We start from the raw sequence: 19,851 nt of genomic DNA on the forward strand, positions 1-19,851 counted from the left end.
CCGAGGAGGGTGCACAGCAAGCTCACTGCCCTGGACTTCAGGAGAGCAGACTTTGGCCTCTTCAGGGATCTGCTTGGTAGAGTGCCATGGGACAAAGCCCTGGAGGGAAGAAGGACCTAAGAAAGCCGGGTCATATTCAAGGATCACCTTCTTCAAGCTCAGGAGCGATGCATCCCAACAAAGAGGAAGTCAGGCAAAAACGCCAGGAGGCCTGCATGGATGAACAAGGAGCTCCTGGACAAACTCAAACACAAAAAGGAAGCCTACAGAGGGTGGAAGCAGGGACAGGTAGCCTGGGAGGAATACAGAGAAATTGTCCGAGCAGCCAGGGATCAGGTTAGGAAAGCTAAAGCCCTGGTAGAATTAAATCTGGCCGGGGACATCAAGGGCAACAAGAAAAGATTCTGTAGGTACGTTGGGGATAAAAGGAAGACGAGGGAAGATGTGGGCCCTCTCTGGAACGAAATGGGAGACCTGGTTACCCGGGACGCAGAGAAGGCGGAGGTACTCAATGACTTTTTTGCCTCGGTCTTCACTGGCAAGTGCTCGAGCCTCACCGCCCAAACTGTAGAAGGCAAAGGCGGGGACTGGGAGAGTGAAGAGCCGCCCACTGTAGGAGAACATCAGGTTTGAGACCATGTAAGGCACCTGAAGGTGCACAAGTCCATGGGACCCAATGAGATCCATCCGTGGGTCCTGAAGGAACTGGCGGATGAAGTTGCTAAGCCACTATCCATCGTATTTGATAAGTCATGGCAGTCCAGTGAAGTTCCCACTGACTGGAAAAGGGGAAACATAACCCCCATTTTTTAAAAGGGAAAAAAGGAAGACCCGGGGAGCTACAGGCCAGTCAATCTCACCTCTGTGCCTGGGAAGATCATGGAACAGATCCTCCTGGAAGCTATGCTAAGGCACATGGAGGACAGGGAGGTGATTCAAGACAGCCAGCATGGCTTCACCAAGGGCAAGTCCTGCCTGACTAACTTAGTGGCCTTCTATGATGGAGTGACTACATCAGCAGACATGGGAAGGGCTACAGATGTCATCTATCTGGACCTCTGTAAGGCCTTTGACACGGTCCCCCCCCAACATCCTTCTCTCTAAACTGGAGAGGTATGGATTTGACGGGTGGACTGTCCGGTGGGTGAGGAATTGGTTAGATGATCACATCCAGAGGGTAGTGGTTAAAGGGTAGTGGTTAACGGCTTAATGTCCAGATGGAGATTGGTGACGAGTGGCATCCTGCAGGGGTCTGTACTGGGACTGGTACTGTTTAGTATCTTCATCAATGACATAGACAGTGGGATCGAATGCACCCTCAGCAAGTTTGCAGATGACACCAAGCTGAGTGGTGCAGCCAACACGCCAGAGGGATGGGATGCCGTCCAGAGGGACCTGGACAAGCTCGAGAAGTGGGCCTGTGTGAACCTCATGAGGCTTAACAAGGCCAAGGGCAAGGTCCTGCACCTGGGTTGGGGCAACCCCTGGTATCAATACAGGCTGGGGGATGAAGGGATTGAGAGCAGCCCTGCCGAGAAGGACTTGGGGGTACTGGTGGATGAAAAGCTGGACATGAGCCGGCAATGTGCGCTCGCAGCCCAGAAGGCCAATCGTATCCTGGGCCGCATCAAAAGAAGCGTGGCCAGCAGGTCGAGGGAGGTGATTCTGCCCCTCTACTCTGCTCTGGTGAGACCCCACCTGGAGTACTGCGTCCAGCTCTGGAGCCCTCAGCATAAGAAAGACATGGACCTGTTGGAGCGGGTCCAGAAGAGGGCCACAAAAATGATCCGGGGGATGGAACACCTCTCCTCTGAAGAAAGGCTGAGAGAGTTGGGGTTGTTCAGCCTAGAGAAGAGAAGGCTTCGGGGAGACCTTCTTGCAGCCTATCAGTACTTAAAGGGGGCTTATAAAAAAGATGGCGGCAAACTTTTTAGCAGGGCCTGTTGCAACAAGACAAGGGGGAATGGCTTTAAATTAAAGGGGGGTAGATTTAGACTAGATACAAGGAAGAAATTTTTTACGCTGAGGGTGGTGAAAGGCTAGAACAGGTTGCCCAGAGAGGTGGTGAATGCCCCATCCCTGGAAACATTCAAGGTCAGGTTGGACGGGGCTCTGAGCAACCTGATTTAGTTGAAGATGTCCCTGTCCACAGCAGGGGGGTTGGACTAGATGACCCGTAGAGGTCCCTTCCAACCCAAACTATTCTATGATTTGTGATACAGTGCCAGGCGTTCGCTGTCTTCCCCCCCCAGCCTTTTCCTGGCACTGAGTGGGTGACACCTCACCATGAAATCAGTACTGGGTCTGGATAAACCCTCCGAGAGAGTTTGACTGGGCAGTGAGATGTAAAGTGCAGGCCTGCCATCAGGGACATAAGGCTGCTTGTGAAGGTTTTCATCCTGGTGACCTGGCCCAATCCAGCGCTGGACAGCTGGAGTTCAGCCTCCATGAATCATATATTCTGGCTTTCAGTGGTTTGTTGCTACTTTTCAGTCCATGAATAGTTGCATCCTAGTGCTCAGTAAAATGATTTCTTCCAGTATATCTTCAAATGCTGTAATGCATTTGGGAAGCTCAGCATATAAAGTACAGAGACAAGCTCTGTTTAATTTTTGTTATGTGAGAGCCTGAAGCAGGTTGACGTTTATGAGCTGATTTCATAGGAGAGAGAAGAGCATAAGGAAGAGTCTTGCTAGTCTGAGCTTCACAATAAACTCTAAAAGACCATACTTCTAGCCAGTTGATCTCCTTGTACAGTTTTTTTGCATGGTTTTTGCATGTCTGAAGTGCAACTTACTTTCTTGTAAGTTCTTAGGTATTAGGGCTCCCTGGTAACTCTGGATAAAGAGAGCTTGTACTTTACTGATCTGAAATGCCAGCCAACTCATTGATTTAATGGTCAGTAGTTTTCAAATGCCAGAAGCAGATTCTTCCTGAAATGGTGCAGCTCTGTAGCAGAAATGGAGTTAAAGGCTCCAGAGGCACAAATGTAGAGAAGAACAAATATTTACCCTGTGTTGGACGGGAAGTGCGCTGGATTGAGATTTCTGCCCTCGCCACTTTAGCCCGTTGTTAGTTAATAAAAGGGATTGTTCTGATTCCAGAGCAGTTAGTACCATGCCAGTGGAAAACCAGTGTGGAAGGGACTCTGGCTTTTTTTTTTTTTTTCCCCTGTCTTCCAGGACAGAAGAATTAAAATTGTGCAAGACACTGGGAACTGTATTCCACTGAGCAAAAATGAAAACTTCTATACTGAATTTACTTGCACTTCTTGCAAGTGATGTGCTGATTCATTGCCATCGCCCAAAAGGATGAATTGATTGTCAGGAGGGTTTCTTTTCCCTATGCAATGTTTCCTAGCTCCTCTGGACAAGGAGAGGCTTTGGTGGTGAACTTCACGGTCTCAGTAGGATCCAGTCCAGCCTGTGCAGTTACAGTTAGGGCTGGGGCTCTTACTGCTGTAGTGCTGTTCTCATCCTGAGCTGCAGAGATGGGTTTTGGGAAGTGGCTAAGAAGCAGTGACTGAGCTCTGTGTTTCCAAGTTTCAGGGGCTGTGCCCTGGAGTTGGGCAATGCAAGTAAACTTACAATTTTCCTTTTCACCCTCAGTAATTCCTTACACAGCCACCAAATGGTTCTGTAGGTGGATGCTGGTAACACACAGTAGAATGTAATGATACCTCCCGTTTTCAGGATGTAGTACTTCAGAAGCAGCATGGGCTATATTTTGTCTTTCAGCCACGCTTGGAACTCAGTGGCTGCAATTAAACCAGAACAGGACATTACCACTGATGCCAGTGGTAAACTCCTTTTGTGGAGGCGGCGAAGTAGTGCTGTGAGTGTCTGTAATGATTCCTTCTGAATATCCATTTAATTCCTTTGGCCTTTCTAAGAGAATTGGCCAACTCCATTGGAAAGCAAAGCTCTTCATTGTGCAGCGTTGGTCTCGTTGACCATCATACTTGTAATTCTTTAGAGGTCAGCTGCTGATAGAGTAACTCTTCAACACAAACCAAGCTCTTTGAACCACCCCTGTGTCCTGGAGAATGGGCTCAGAGAGTAAATGCTGAAAGGGTTTATCAAATGCCTTTCTTCTTTTCAAAATTGTTAGGTGGCTTCAAATGCAAAGCAACATGCAGTGGAGGTATTTCAGGTTAGAAGATGAAATTGGAGAGTATGGCAAATGGTGGCTGGTCTCTTAATTCTAGTTCAAACAAAAGGCACTTTGGGTGGCTCCCTGGACTTGTGATGAGGTTTGTGTAGAGGTTGTCCAATCCCTAGAGCTCCTCTGCAGGGCGAGGACAGCCATTTGTGAGTGTTTTTGGGCATCCTAGCAGACATCCAAGTACACCAAGGCATAAACCAAGAGGTGTAGTATACAGAGGTGAGGGCTGTAGGGCTTCACTTCCTCCATTGCAGCTGAAAACCACTAATATATATGTGTATAAAGCTTCTGTCACTTGCAGCCTGTGGGCACAGAAACTGTTCAGTGGGCCAGGAGACTGTGTTTTGGCTTATCTGATCACAGTTGTACTTCCTGAAGGGTCCTTTCAACACCCAGCTTTCTTCACTAGGGTTGTTGGTGTGATCTGTCTTGTCCAGCCATGGCCTTTCTTGTGCCAAGGTGTTGACAGGATCCAGGATTACTTTGTAATTACTCCCTAATTAACTGAGAATCTCCTTGTCAGCTTATACCACAGCCTTGGGCAGGAAAAGAAGCTGCAACCAAGCCTGTCCTTTGAGTCTGTGTTGAGTGTGGGGAGGGTGACAAGCAGCCACCCAGGAGACCCCAGCAATTCTTCCAAGTGCTTTTAAGGTGTGAAAGGAGGATTCGGAGAAGGGGGTGCCACAGAAACTGTCAGAGCGCAATAGGACCAGGAAGGGGAAAATCACATGAGACCCTGGGGGTTAATGCTGGTAATGAATTAGTGCTCAGTGCAGGGAAACTTGGACTGGATGGGTGAGATTTGTTTCATGGCCTGCCCAGCCTTTCAGTCCAAAAACTTCTGATTAATAAGCTAATGATGGCCTACTCTGTCTGTTCAAGGAGCAAGAGAGAGAGATTTGTGGTGACTGTGGGTTAGTATCCTCCTTACTTGATACAGTATATTCAGCTCCCAGATTACCAAGGTGGAAAGGATCCCATTTTGGGGCAGCTGGAACTGCTTCATTTGTAACTATATTGCTTAAAAAAGCCGTGTGTGCAGCAGTTTTCTGCCTGCTCTTAATAAACTATTAGTCGTTATTAGCTGAGTGCCTCAGTCATCGTTCCAGATAATTTCATTTAAATAAAATTCCTTGCAACGTGGAATTGGCTGTAGAATTTGTTGCAAGAATTAGCAGATCTGTCTCAGCAGTCCTGTAATGTATGATGTTCTAGTAAGCAGGTGCTGTGGAGAGTTTGCTTTCAGGCCAGGCAGGGAATGCAGCCTGTGCAGTCAGAAGCCCAGGTGCACTCCTCTGAACTCACAACTGGCAGAAGAGCAGCACTTGCAGCTGGGTAAATTGATTTTGTTTTCCTGCTATGCATGATGTATTGTTTGAATATCCTGCTTTCTTTTCTGGTGACTGGAAAGGGAGTCTTCTTGTCATTTCCCCTACAACACTAAGAAAGCCTGGGCTAGCACCCACAGCTTTCAGCCTGTTCAAGACCTCACTTTGCAGAGCGCATGTGCAGACAGCATAAAACTGTGCTACTAGGCTGAGATTTGTGCGCTAGCAGCTCCATCCCCTTCTTAACAGGAGCCAAACCTTTGTGGACACATCTCAACAGCAGAGCTGTGTTGAAATACTTGCTTAAAATTCATCTCCCAGCATAAACACAACGAAGGAGGGTGCCTTGGTGGCCATGAACACTGGTTCCCTTTGAGTACAGCGATGGTGTTCTGGCGAGGCAGTGCTCCAGTGAATTCTTTCTTTGGTTGCTTAAGCCAGACCTTTCTCCTGTCAGAAAGGAGGCAAGCAGCACTGCTCTGGCTCAGTTACAGCTTCTCCGGGGTTGTTACACAAATATGGCAGTCTCTTGGCTGTGTCAGAAAGTTTACGCTCACCCATGGAAAGCAGGGCTGCATGGAAGAGTGATTTAGCAAGAAGAGAAGTAAAGAGCATCTGGAAAGGTCAGATAAAGCTGGAATGTCACTGTCGCAGCCACAAAGAGATAAAAGTGCCCATTTTTTTTTAATATCTGTCATTTATGTGGTTGTGATAGCTTCGACATTTACATTGCTAAAATTGCTCAGCGGCTGAAGCGCCTTATGACTCTTTTCTTGCAGCAAACAGTTCTCTAGATCCACTCTCAGTGGTGCCACAGCACTGCTGCTTTCCAAGCAGAAGCATTCTTTAAACTTAATGTTGACTCACTGTCCTGCTTCCCTAGGTTTCAGGAACGTTGCCTGAGCCACTTTGGTACCAGAAGGTACTGAATTTGGAAAGGAGAGTGTGAAGAGGAAAGGTTATTGGCTTTCAGGAACAAAAGCAAAAGTTTGGGAAGTGCAAAGAGTACCAGAAAGTACATGTGTGCATGCACGTGTAATACAGGGAGAACCAAAGGTAGGTTTGCAGTTGGCAGGACTGGGAGATACCTGGAAGGAGCTAGCTGAAGATGGGATCTCATTAGAGCTTTGGCTGCAGGACCTCCAGCAATCACCTGGCTGTTGTTTTTAGTTAACTCATGCCTGGACAAGGGTTAATCCAGTGAACTCTGAAGAAGCAGGGACTTTTCATGTCGTGTCAGAAAAAGGGTGTGCATGCCTTTTAAATAGGTATGCAGGTAGGCTTGTAGAAATTACCCCAGCAGTAAACCTGCCTCATATGCTCAGGCGGCAGAACAGTTAATCATATTTGCTTGCTTTTAGTAACATTTGTTATTCTTTTTGTTATCTGACAGGTTATATTGTGGTAGAACATGAAGGTCCTATTGTTTGTACAGCATCTAGCACACAAAGAGCAAGAGTTGATCTCAGTGTCAGGGATCTTGCTGATGAAGCTGGGGTGTAAAAAAAAAAAAAAAAAGGAAGCTACAAATCATAGCTGGATGGGAGCAGGGGGCACAGAGAGCAATGATGAGAAATGCATGCATGTACATACATGTATGTATGTACACAGTGCACACGCACTCCTTCATCGGGCATCCTCCATTGTGAACACTGAACAAGAGGCAGACCTGCAGGGGCGTCCTGGCAATCTGTTGTGTCCAAAAATGAAATTAAGAGTACAATATATGGAAAGATCCAAGGGCCAAGAAACACAGCTCTGTTTGCACCTCTTGTGTAGTTACCATAGAAAATTTATGGTGTGAGATTTGTGTGAAGAAAATCCAGTTGATGGTATGTTTTTGTGCTGTTATTTAACAGTAAGTAGTTTTCCAGCTCTGTGAAATTTCCGTAAGCCTCAAGATTAACAGAATGTTTGTTTCCTCATCTTTGGGACAAGGAGTTAGAGGTAAGCAGGAGAATAATCTCCAGGCTTCTGCGTCTGCAGGCAGCAAGGAAGCACATCTGCTGCCTCAGAGCAGTGGTTTGAGCTCACGACTGAGGAGACGGTGCTTCCCACCTGGCAGTGCATTTCTGCCCTCTGAACTGGGGTGCGCCTCACCTCACCCCAGCAAACATCAGTGTTTTTTGGGGTTTTTTTTGTCTGGCTGCTCCCAGGGCCAAGCCTGCACCGGAAAGACAACTGGCTGCTCTCGGCAGCCCTTTCCCCTTTTGAAAGCTTGTTTGCTGGTGACAGGCAGCACAGCAGGGCGTAGCGGCCGCCCCGAGCCGATTGCCACCGCTAGCTGTGACTCAGGGCGTGGGGAGGAGCAGCTGTGTTGCCCAGAAGGTGGATGGGGCGAGTGGGTGGTTTCAGTAGTTTTCCTAGAATAACAAAAAGGATCCTGTGCAGATGCGTGAAGCCAAGTCAGTAAAAATGGCTCCAAACAAGACTGCCAGGATTGCAAGACCTAGCGGACAGCAAAAATTTCAGCTCTCCTTTCTTCTCTTCCTCCCCCTGACTTTTCTGCCACATTTCTCCAGCCTTCTCTTATCTGTCTGTCAAATCTCCTTCCAATTTACTACTTTGAAGCAAGAAGATATTTTACTCCTGTGCAGTATATGCAGCAAATGCAACATAAAACTGTTTTCTGATTATTACATTTTGATGGATGTTGCTCTGGGTTGGTCTGTGAAGAATATAGTTTGTGAATCCCATTGCAATTATTAAAAGCATTTATAATCCACTTTCTGGTAAAATGGCCTAATGCATCCACACCGGGCTGCTGGTTGTTGCTGTTCCCATACACTGTTGTACTGCTTATGGTATTATGCTTATTGGAGTTCATGTAGGACCTGAAGGGTGCCTTGAGAAAATGTCTGCACATCTGGGAGTTGTCTAGTGGGAACTGTGTGTGCTCTGTCTATTAACCCTTCATGGTCCGCGTCCTTGAGGAGCTGAGGTGTCAGCTCTGCCACTGATAGCTATGGCAGTGTTTTGCAGAGTCATCTCACTTCAGCATGTCTGAGGCTGCGATGTGGTGGAGATGGCTCCAGCAGAGAAGTTGGAGTGCTGGCTCTGGGACTTACTTTTCCACCAAGCCCTAGGTGACTCATGCAGCAATAAAAATACTCCAGCTGATCTGGTTATCCTGCCAGGCTTTTATAATAATGCAAAGTTTAGAAGATTTGTGGTTTGCTTTTAATTTCATCTGTGTTTCTTAGAAATGTAGACCCAGCCGCCCTCTTCCATGCTCAAAACGTGCGAAGAGATGCCCCGTTGAGCTATCCCGGGACTATCCATGATTTAAAGCAGAACTTTCTGATCTGCTTTGGGCTGATGGAAAACAAAACTGAAATGGCTTCAGAGAAGTATACAAGAAATAAAAGTGCAGCCTGGTGGCCTGTGAGTTAGATCTCAAGCTTCCTCCTCAATTCAACGTGGATTTTGTAATGTAACTCAGGGCCAGTCACTAGCTCTAGGTATCTTGCTTTGTCTCCTTTTCAAATATGAGAAGGAGGTTCATGGGCATCCACAACCTTCCTGAACATAACTTGCTCTCGTACTTTGATATGTGATGATGATGTAGCATTTGAAAGCATCTCTGCTCTCATTTGCCCCTCTGGAGGAGTGAAAGAGCCTGGCTTCAAAAGGGAGCCAAATAAATGAACCTCTTCTCACATAACACAGCGCAGGCAGTGGAATGAAGAAGGTAGTGCCAAAAGGATGTACTTAAGGATACAGGGTCCATTTTCAAATAAAACCGCTCTTATTTGAAAAAAAACAACCCACTTTTATTTCTCAGGGGAATAACATTAAAAAGCAATAAAAGGTGCTTAATGACTTACTCTTTTTTTACAGCTTCCAAATCTGGAAGGAAACCGGGCCATCTTGAAAAAAGAGATCTCAGACTTTCACAATACATGCATCCTTCCAAAGGGCCATTACCATGAAAGTATTTACAGCTGCACTGGTATCCTGCTCCATCCCACAGCCTTGGTGCAGAGCAAGGCCAGAACACAGCAGTGGGAAGCTCGGCAGCTGTTGAGCAATGCTTTTTCCAAGGAAAGTTTCTGCTACACTATTTGTAGCCGTGTAAGCATGAATGCGAGCAGGTTAGTCGAGGAAGCCCAGCTTCCAGACAAATAAGAACAAGCCCTGATGCTCTTTGCCATTTGGGGTAGTCTTTCTTTTGAAATCCTGTGCATGGTGTAAGCAGTGGTGAAGCATTTCTAAATTTTTGGCATGCCGTGCTTCAGTATCAGCTGAGTCCTTTCTGCTGCGATTTCCCAACAGCCTAAGATGGCATGACTGCTGTGGTCTGCTCCACCCTCCTTCTTGGCCCATGTATGCCCAATTTCCTCTTGCAGAGTCTTGTTAGACTCTGCTGAACTGCCTCCATGCACTAACTGAGCAGACAACTAGCCTTACCAAAGAAAGTAAACAGTTCTTTGCTGGGTCAGTGAGTTGAATGGGCTCTGGGAGCACATCTGGGAGAGGGACGGAAGAAAGACCTCCTTTCTTTGTGGTAGCACTGAGCTTTTGGAGCCGCTCATTTTTTGAGTAACCTCACCCTTCTATTTAAAGAGTGATTGAGGGGTTATCAGTTTGTACGAAGGAAAGAGTTTACTTGGTGTCCTATTCAAACACTGTGAAACACATTCATTAGCACTTGGACAAACTTGTCAGCCTTAAAAGAACTAGTTGCTACCATTTACTCTTCAAACATTACTTTTGTGTCAAACAGCTTCTGCATCTCCAGGTTGGGCTCTTTGATTCACCTGTTTAAGACCATGCCACGCTGAGGTGTTTGAGGTGTTTTATATTTGCTTCTTGTGTTTTGACTGTCGAATGGTAGCACTTACTTTTCTCTTTCAGACCCGTTCACATAGTGTTCTTTTGAGATAATCCCTACTATCACATCTCTTGGATGAGATGGTCTCTTCCCCGCCAGTGCCCCACATGCCCATTGTTCAGAACATGGGCTGACAGATTGCAACCGCAGAAAATGTGTCTTGTCATCAGTTGTGGTGAAATTCATTTCTCTCATATGAGAGATCCTCTTATCCTGACCACTTGAGGTCAGAAGGCGTTTCCAAAAAGAGTTTTGTTTAGCCTGAATGCCGCTGGCTGTGTTGTAGTTTGGACCTCAGTCCTTCCTGCACTTCAAACTCATATTATTACTCCAGTGGTGGTGCATAATATCACTAATTACAGAGTGACTGTGATTTCTATCATTGAGGTGGCTACAATGATCCTTCTGCCAGAGGCTCTCAAATAGTTGGAGTTTGGGACTGTGCTAGACAGTAGTGTCACTAAGTAATGCTTACTTTTATCCTTTCTAGGACCTGCACTTCTGCTGAGACAGGTGACAGCATCGTTATTCAGAAAGCATTTACTCCTCCACATGAGGAGGGAGGGAAGGTGGGACAGTCTCACACAGGGGAGGGAGGTCTGCTTAGCAGCAAGTCGGTGAGAATGGAGGCAGCAGGACAGACGCTACTGGGATGTGGTTTATGTGGCTGAGGAGCTCAGCACGCTGTCCCTCAGTGTCTGTCTAAGGGCTGCAGTTTTTGCTGGGGATGGAGTAGACCAGAGGCAGTTGGCCATAGAAGAATGGTCCTTTTCTTAAGCACCAGTCTAGAGACGAGAAGATCTGGAATGCTGTTTTCTGTTCTCCTTCATATTATGTTAAGATGTCTCATTTAACACTGGAGTCCCTAGCAATCTGAGCACTTAGCATGCCCTAAAATCAGTTTCAAGGTATTCTAAACCAAACACAAAATGTAGGGGCCTCTCCAGAAAATCAGACATGCTGGAGCCATGAAGTGACTGCCTCTCTCAGACTCCCTCTGTCATGGGAACACCCTGCAACTTCTTTGCATATTTAGGTACTAATGCTTGTACTCCACAAGGACAGCGGTGGAAAGATGATAACCTAACTAGCATTTGAATCTGTGTCATGGTACCTGGCAGCACTGCTTTGGTTCTGAACTGTTGTTTGGCTTCTGGGAAGATTACTGACTGCTTTTTTTTTTTTCTTTCTCCTGTGTTTTAGACGTTTACAGCATGGTGTAATTCTCACCTCCGCAAGGCTGGGACACAGATTGAGAACATAGAGGAAGATTTCAGGGATGGTCTTAAACTCATGTTACTTCTGGAAGTCATTTCAGGTGAGAGAGGTTCTGTGTGGTGCTCTTAAGTGTACTGAGCATCTCCGTTCTGAAATCTGTCCTTCCCCTTTCTCACAGAATAGGGACGGCAAGGGCTGTAATGCTGCAGATTTTGCCGGAATATAAGAACAGCTGCTTTCTGATTCAGAACAAATTTTTCCCTAATGAATATCTTGTCTCCAGCAGTGACCATTAATGTGCTTTTGGAATGTACTCTAAGCCTCATGGCCTGTGCAGGCTGCCCATTGCATTCCTGCTCCTGCCTCTCTGCTTTCCTCTGCCCGTCAGGAATGCACGGCCCCCTGTGAAGGCTCAGGCAATGGCCCTTACTGCTTGGCAGGGCTGATGAAGCAGCTCTGGGAAGAGTGTGGGAATGCTGCACTGGCAAATCATACCAAAGCCACATGACAGTGGGAATAGGATAGAAGTTATTGGAAGAGAGGAGTCAAACCAGTAAATCTTCTGTGTCATTCAGTTTCAGCTGTGACTGAAGTTCTTCCATTCTAGTTTCAATCTGAGCTCAATGCTTAAGCCTTCAGGGAAAAAAAAAATCCCAGAGAAAAGCAAAATCCCAGAAAACCCAGTCTGAAATAAAAACAGTGATATGAACAAGTTAGGTCAGATTTGTTTTCACTCCCTATCACAAATGTCCCACTACTTGACAGATATTTCCCAGGGATTATTTCATATAAGCAGTAATCCCTATTGATATGCTGATGAAATAAATACCTTAGTAAAGTATTGTGGGAGGCATTGAGGGGGGATAAGACTGTATGTATGAAACTGGGGTTATATGCTCACAGACTTTCTTTTGATGGCTTTTGAGCCAGTAATAGTAACCCAGTGACTTGCACTCCTGACCTTCTTGGTATGTTTTCCAATAAAGCACTCAGACTGGCTTCCCTCTGCCCCTCCTTTCCTTTCCTTCCCTTCCGCTTTGCCAGCTCCTGCAAAGATGCTATCAGTATATGTGTTTTTCAGAATTGATGAATATAGGATAAAACCTCAGGGTTTTTGCCCATGTTGGTGGTTTGGAGGGATCAGAGTTCAAAATATTATCAGAGCTTTGCAGCACGTACATTGCTTCTGCAGTGCCTGTAAGAAACGAGGTAGCAGAGTCCTATTAGTTTATTTTCTGTATTTATGTTCCCTTGCAGAGGAGGGGCTGCAGCCTGGAAGCTGGGGCAGATGGGCCTTAATGGCTTAGTTTCTCATCGCTGAACTGGAAGATAGGGGAGAGAAGCATGAACAGGGGAGGGCGGATGAGGCTCAGTGCTAAAGCAGGGGGTCTCATATCTCACACTGCTTAATTTCCTTGCCTCACCTCCCATTCTTCCTCTCCTGTTGTCCCTTTGGGAGCCCACCGGCAGGGCCTGTCGGACCCCCCTCAGTTTGGGAAGAAGCTAACGGCTTCCGAGCACACCGGTGGTGTAGGCACAGCATTTCCCCATCCGCTGCAGAGCGGCTCTGTGCCCGCAGCCTGCTGCTAGATGACCAGCGGGCAAAGGCATGAGGAGCAGCTGTGGGCTGCATCCCACCAGAGGCCATGGTCCTTCACACACTAAGGACTGAGCATCCTTTCCTTAGAGCCAGCAGAAGCTAGAAGCGCAGTTCTCCTAGGTACAGTGGCAAAAGAGGGGAGATTTAGCACAGGGGTTTTTTTTCCCATTTCATTTCCATCATTGGCGGCTCCATTTCCCGTTGTGAGCCCTGCTGCTCTTACAGAGCCTCCTTCCAGCTGCTGGCCCTGCTAGTAGCCCCTTTGGCCCGTAGCTGGGGAAGCAGCAGCCCAGCCCAGGAGCAGCGTTGGGGGTAAGGAGTCTCCTGATTGGCAAGGGCTTGCCTGTATGTTCCTGCCATGGTTCCCACTGATTGCCTGCCAAAAGGGTGAGTCTCCGGATGGCTCTTAGCCCTCCAGTTCCAGCTTCTGGCCTTTCCTTTCAGCCCTTGGCTCACTCCACACCTTCCTCTTCCCGTATTTTGCGGGACTGCAGAGCTGCTGACGGGAATTTGGCGTGGGCAGGCTTGCTCTGTGGCAGGCTCATCTTTTCCTCTGACCCAAAGGGTGATGGCTATAAGAGCCTTCAGCCATGAGAGCGCTGGGCCGGGCTGGCCGAAAGCCGTGTGGAGCCGAGTGCCTCCTCCGCCTGGCCGCCCGGCTGGGGTGTGTGGGAGTGAGGGAGCGCTATCTCCCTCTGCCCCCACTGCAGCAGTGGCTGCCGCCGCACTGCTGTGGGAGGAAGGATGGAGCCGGCATCAGGGAAGCTGCTGGAGGCTCTAGGGTGGGAGAGGGACTGTGCCACTGGGGCTGTGGGAGACCTGTTTCAGGGCAGACCCTCCCATATGCCCTTGGAGACATGTCGCTGCTGGGCAGGTAGGAAGCAGTTTTCCCGTCCGATGTGACTTCCCAAAATAAGGGAAGCGGTGATGTTCTGCAGGAGGAGAGCGCCTCGGTTTTACTCAGTCCAGTACCTTCTGGTGGTGAGCTGTTCTGCTGACGGGTCCCCTTCCAGCCCAGCCAGAGTCCCTCGGTCCCCCAGCCGCTCTGCGGTGGGGGAAGCTCCACAGACAGTTCTGGGACTTCCTCATTGCGAGTCCTCACCTGTTGGCCTCCATGATGGGAAGTAGCACTTGGGCCCCCCCTGGAAATTGCCCCAAAAGATACACTTTCATTTTTCACCACATGCATTTCCTTCCCCTGACAAAGCCATTTTAAAAATAATACTACAAGACTGAAAAAGGCTAAGCTCACATTTAGTACTTTTAAAATAAAGTTGTTAGGCTCCCCCCCCAGCCCCAAACAGAAGGAATGACTAATTGAAATTTTTCCTAAACAAATTTGCTGTAAACAACTTCTATGCCAACACTTCCTTGCATTGTTTGGCTTTTAAAGTACAGCCTTGGGCTAGTACATGAGAATCAGAGAATGGAAGCGAGTAGACCATTTTCATTGTCTCAGCTGGGAGAAGTACTGAGAAATAAAGCAATGATGCAAATAGCTGAAAGTAGAACATACTTCTAGCAAGCTTCCCTTTTAACAGTCTACATCATTAATAATGTATGGCATGGAACCAGATGAAGCTTTTCTCTGGAAATCTAAATTTGTAATAAAGTCCAAGTCTGAAGGAAATAGCCATTGGGTTTTGGGACTTTAAGTTCCCCAAAAAATGATGCTAAAACAAATATGCTGTTGTGGTATTTGAGAGAGGGAGACTGCAGTTTTGCATTCACCATCAACTGCTTGCAGATCGCACTGCCTGTCAGAGGGAACAATCCTGCTCTCCCCAGCCCCAGAGAGAGCAGTTCAGATGCTCTCCCTTGTGTTAGCAATGCACATCATGCGGCCACAAGGTGAATTGGATCAGCTTGCTGTTTCAGCTGAAACCTAATTTCTTGTCTTTATTTTTCTTTTTGCAAGGCTAGTTTACAGTCACGTCAGCTGAAGAAAATGGTTATTTTTTAGCTGGTTCAACCAGCTGACATTTGGCAGCATAAGTCTGCTTAAGTCTATTGTGAAACTACATGTAAAAATGTCATTGTGAAACTGTCACAAAAAATGCTTCCACTTTTATTTAGAATGGCTAGCATTATCCAAATGGAAAAAGAAAGCAACGTACCATGACGTGTACTTGAGGCTCCATTAAAGCAAAAGAGATTTTTTTTTAATCCTAGGATGGAGGTAGTACCATAAATATATCTTTTTACTTAAATTGTCAGACATCAGTGTTTCATTTTGAACGTGAATCTGGTTTTATCCTTAAGTTTGAGAGCTAATGACACCAGCCTACAGTCACTGAAACACTTTCAAAGGATTTTCATTTCCAGACTTTTTCTCTTTGTAGGGCATGGCTATGGAGATAATCTATTTTTCTCCCTTTTAGCTTTTCCTCACTCCTTTGTTAGGAAATAAGCTATTATTTCAGTTTTAGTATGAAAAAGAGTTCTTTAAAAAGTACTTTTCTTTCTCACCCTTAAGCCTCAAATAAAGGTTTTGAGTCAGCTCGCATTGACTTAAATATTCAGGTTCAAGATATAGCAGGAGACTTTTGGAACTGAATAGGTCAGGTGAGTAGTTACTTGCCTAGACTTGCCCATTTGATCTCTTTTTAATGATCTCATAACTTTTTTTTTCAAAGTGCAAAACCTGCTTGCATTTTGTTTATATCTTTTTTGTATTCTGGAGCTTGTGATCTGAAAGTGGCTGTTCTGCTCATTTTTTGGTGGTGTGTGTCACATACAGGTGGTTTCTGATGTCCTGTCTAATTATATTTCTATAGCAGAGGTTCCTTTGAGAAGTCCACTTGTCTGTCCAAGCTTTAATTTGCTTACTCTGCGTGTTGGGTTAGTGTTAGTAAAAGTAGGCTGTGAGCCTAGTCACAGGCAGCCTATCAAGAAGGGCATGACCGCACTTAATGCAACTCTTTCAAATAAATAAGGTCAAGAAAGTGCTTTTCCAAATCTTCCAGCTTTGTTCCAGTCAGGAGCTGGCATTTGCCCTAAGACTCATTTCTATCAGAGATTTACCTGCTCTTACCTTGGAGCTAGGCTGCTTCCCTCTCTCTGCCTCATTATAAACATTTAAAATGCATACCATTTTAGAGACCATTGCATAGAGTCAGAAATACATCAAACATGTAATGGAAAGGAGTTGAGATGACAGTCCTTACAGTTATAAAGCCACTTGCCAAAGAAGTGATTTTATTTCCTGATACAGGCAGTTGTGGCCATTCAGTGCAGACACTAGAGAGGTAGGAGGCCTGTATCCTGGCTGGGGAAAAGAAAGGCAAGGTACAAGATCACCCTCATATTTGACTGTAGGAAGTTCCAAGAAGGAGAGATTTGCTTTATAAATTGGGTGTTGTAAATGCTGGAGGGGAAGTCCTCACCTGTCTTTGTGGGGGAGGAAGTTTGTGCTGTTTCCAGGCATCATTATCTGCCGTTAACGGTACTGTCTAGCTCAGTGTGGTTTTGGGGACCTTTTCACCTCTGATACAAACCTGCTGTGGAAAGGACTCAGTGCTGACAGTTCCTCTATTATTAAATTATCTGGGATGCAACAAAAAGATACTTTTCTGTCTGATTCTTTCTGGGGGTACTTAACAGTGAGTGTGGCTGTCCTGCATTCACTGTTGAGAAAGGATGCAGGGAGGTCTACCCTCTGCCTGGCTGAGCAGCGGGAGCCGCCAGCATGGGGAAACACCCACCAGGGAAGAAAGGGTTCAGAATTGTTTTCTAATACTTTTTTTTTTTCTCTTTTCTTATAGGTGAACGTTTGGCTAAGCCTGAAAGAGGCAAAATGCGAGTGCACAAAATATCCAACGTGAACAAGGCCTTGGATTTCATTGCCAGCAAAGGAGTCAAACTAGTATCTATTGGAGCAGAAGGTAAAGAAACCAGCTGATTTGTCTGGGCCCAAGCTGTGCTTAGCCATTGACTTTCTCTCATAGCTCCATTTCCCTTTGCACCCCCCTAGCCCTACCATGTCCTTGTAGAATAAGCCATGGGGGGAAAAAAGGGGATATATTAGGCCTTTACTCTGGTTTTAAATCGCACCTTCACACCAAGCTGCCAAACCTGATTCCCACTTGAGCTTATTGGTCAGGTCCTCCTGCTTTTCTCCCAGTTCTCATGAATTAAGGAAAACATTTAGCAGTGGCAGAATGAAAGTAATTGAGATGTTTCTTTCTCAAATGAAGAAAAGTCTCAATTGAAGCATAGCAGCTGCTTGTAGTTAGCTTGTTGTAGAGCTGCTGGGAAAGATCTCCTATTGCTGTAGGACATCCCATGGGTCAAAGCCAAGTGCAGTCCCCAGCATGTGTCAAGGACCCCAGAGGCTCCAATTTTCAGGGCTTCTAGGCTTCTTGTTGTGCACCCCAGAAAGCTGGGTGCTCTGGCTGGAAGCCTGTGTATTGTGTAGACACCGTTGTGGGCAGCACCAGGGATGCCTTCAAGATGAACTTGTGGATCATGCAGACAACAGGGAGTTGTGCAGTATTTTTGTCTTTTTAGCAAAGATGGTGGGTGTTTTGCAGATATGTCACCCGAGACCCAGAAGGGTTTGCAGGTTAGTAAGATAGTTTGCTCTTTTATAAACCTTAACAACTTGTCATCTTATTTGTGTTCTCATGACACTTGTTTTCCTCTGCTCTGGATCTGTGTGTGAGTCCTGCCTATGGACTCATGTTGTCGCTGTTGCTGTGGAGACACTCTGCTTCTGTGGTATTTCGGGGTTTGTCTTTACAGTGACCATGGAAAATGAGGAAGGTTTGTTATCTCCATCTTACAGATGGAAATATGTGGTTTCTCCAGGGAAACTCATGACAGAGCCAGGAAATGAGCCCGTGATACAGTTCTGGATGAGCATTCCTCCTCTGGGAAAGTTGCGGGGCTGCAGGGCTGAGCCCTGCCTGTTCTTAGCCCAGGAGGTCAGAGCAGTGTTGGCATGCTGTCCCCAATTTTGGCCTTTCAGGCATGCTCTTGGGGACATCTCCAAGATGTGCCCATCCTATGGTCCGCTTGTTCTGTGTCAGATCAGGCAGAATACCTCAGCTGCTGCAGGTGCTTATGTTTGCCTTACCAAGACCTTTACCTCAACGTACTGCTTTAACTTTATGGAGACTTTGGAACAATTTGAAACTAGTGTCCAGGGACATTGCAGACACTTCTTTACTGCGTTTAGTATTTAAGAGCGAAATACAAGTGGTGAATGGCTCAATGATGTTGATATTCTGCATGCAAAACTTTTCTTCAATTTTCTCAGCTTTTCTCACAGGAGCAACCTGAGGAAGTTGCTGGCCCTGAGTACTGTTTATGTAGCACAAATGCATATCTAAGGTCATTTTGTGCCCTTACAAAAAAGACTGATGCATCCAGCGTCTGATACAGTAGTCAATATCTATATGGGACCCTTTTCAAACTGGAAGTTGAACCTGGAGCCAGAGGTGGTCTGCCTTAAGACAGCTCCTGCTGTCATTTGGATCTTGGACAGACATTTGGATCCTTCTGGGAGTCTAGAGCATGCATAAAACCTATCTTCCCTGCTCTATTCCCTTTTTTCTTTTTCTGGTTCTGCTCTCCCTGGCACTAGTTTGCCTTTTCCTCTCCTTCCACTGGATTTTTCTTTTTTGATCTCTGCTCCTGAATCAGCTGTGACTGTACTCTCACAGCACTTAGAAATCACTTGTAAGTAAAATTGTCTGTGACCAAAGATCTCCAGGGCCCAGTTATTCAGTATGGATTCAGAGCAGTTACCCTGTTCAGAAATAGGCTGTGAGGTGCCATTTTGTGATAGAAGCCATGATTTATATCAGTCTGAACAGTGATCCTGACCTCCCCTGCCAAATGTTCCTGGCTCTCCTTTGTCCTGGTGCCCATGCAGCTACATGGTGAACCCATATGGGTTTCTTTATACTACCAAAGGTAGCACAGCACTGAAGTTTGGACCAAGGTTAGCTTTGATTTTTATACAGCTGGGATGCCAGCTCAGGCTATGTAAGTATGGTCACAACATGGGCTCCCCCACCCCAGTGCCTGCCCATGCACCCGGAGCGAGCCCAGGCCACTCTGGTTGTCACCAGGAAACATAATCTGCTGCAGGGGCTTCTGCCCAGTCCATCCAGGTGCTTGGTGTACAGTAAATGACACATCAGCTATAAAAATGGACTTTTACTTTGAACAGCACAGCCGTAACTGACCCTTTGGTCAGTTGGGGTCAGCTGTCCCAGCTGTGTCCCCTCCCAACTTCTAGTGCACCCCCAGCCTGCTCGCTGGTGGGGTGGTGTGAGAGGCAGAAAAGGCCTTGACTGTGTAAGCACTGCTCAGCAGTAACTAAAACATCCCTGTGTTATCAACAGTTTCCAGCACAAATCCAAAACATAGACCCATACTAGCAACTATGAAGAAAATTATCCCAGCCAAAACCAGCACACCATGGAAGGGATTATAAACCTTCCTGGAGCATGAATTTTAAGGGCTTACTCTCGGACTCTAAGAAGACATTATGCAGCAGCAAAGTAGAAGATAAAAGCCAATGAGGCAGTCATAACACTGCACCAAGAAAACGAGCTGTAAATGCTTCAGTCAGGTTGGACTGGTCTAGGAAGTTTTCCAGGTGGCTTTTCTTCCAGAGGAGAAAACCACCATCCAGCAGCAGTGTGGTGGTACTGGCCAGGGCAGCACACTCCTCACCTCGAGGTGGCTTGCTCCAT

General features: G+C 46.5%; 1 protein-coding gene across 6 annotated transcripts in view; it reads left to right on the top strand.

Moving 5' to 3' along the window:
* Positions 1-19,851, top strand: part of ACTN1 (actinin alpha 1) — a 97,417-nt gene that overhangs the window by 36,204 nt on the left and 41,362 nt on the right. For all 6 annotated transcript variants that reach the window (XM_076344823.1, XM_076344819.1, XM_076344821.1 and 3 more), the window contains exons 2-3: positions 11,530-11,644; positions 16,909-17,028. In XM_076344823.1, coding sequence (XP_076200938.1) covers positions 11,530-11,644; positions 16,909-17,028 — 235 coding nt within the window. The remainder of the gene's footprint in view (positions 1-11,529; positions 11,645-16,908; positions 17,029-19,851) is intronic.

This window comes from Aptenodytes patagonicus, chromosome 7, assembly GCF_965638725.1.
Source record: "Aptenodytes patagonicus chromosome 7, bAptPat1.pri.cur, whole genome shotgun sequence".
NCBI classification, from domain to species: Eukaryota; Metazoa; Chordata; class Aves; order Sphenisciformes; family Spheniscidae; genus Aptenodytes; species Aptenodytes patagonicus.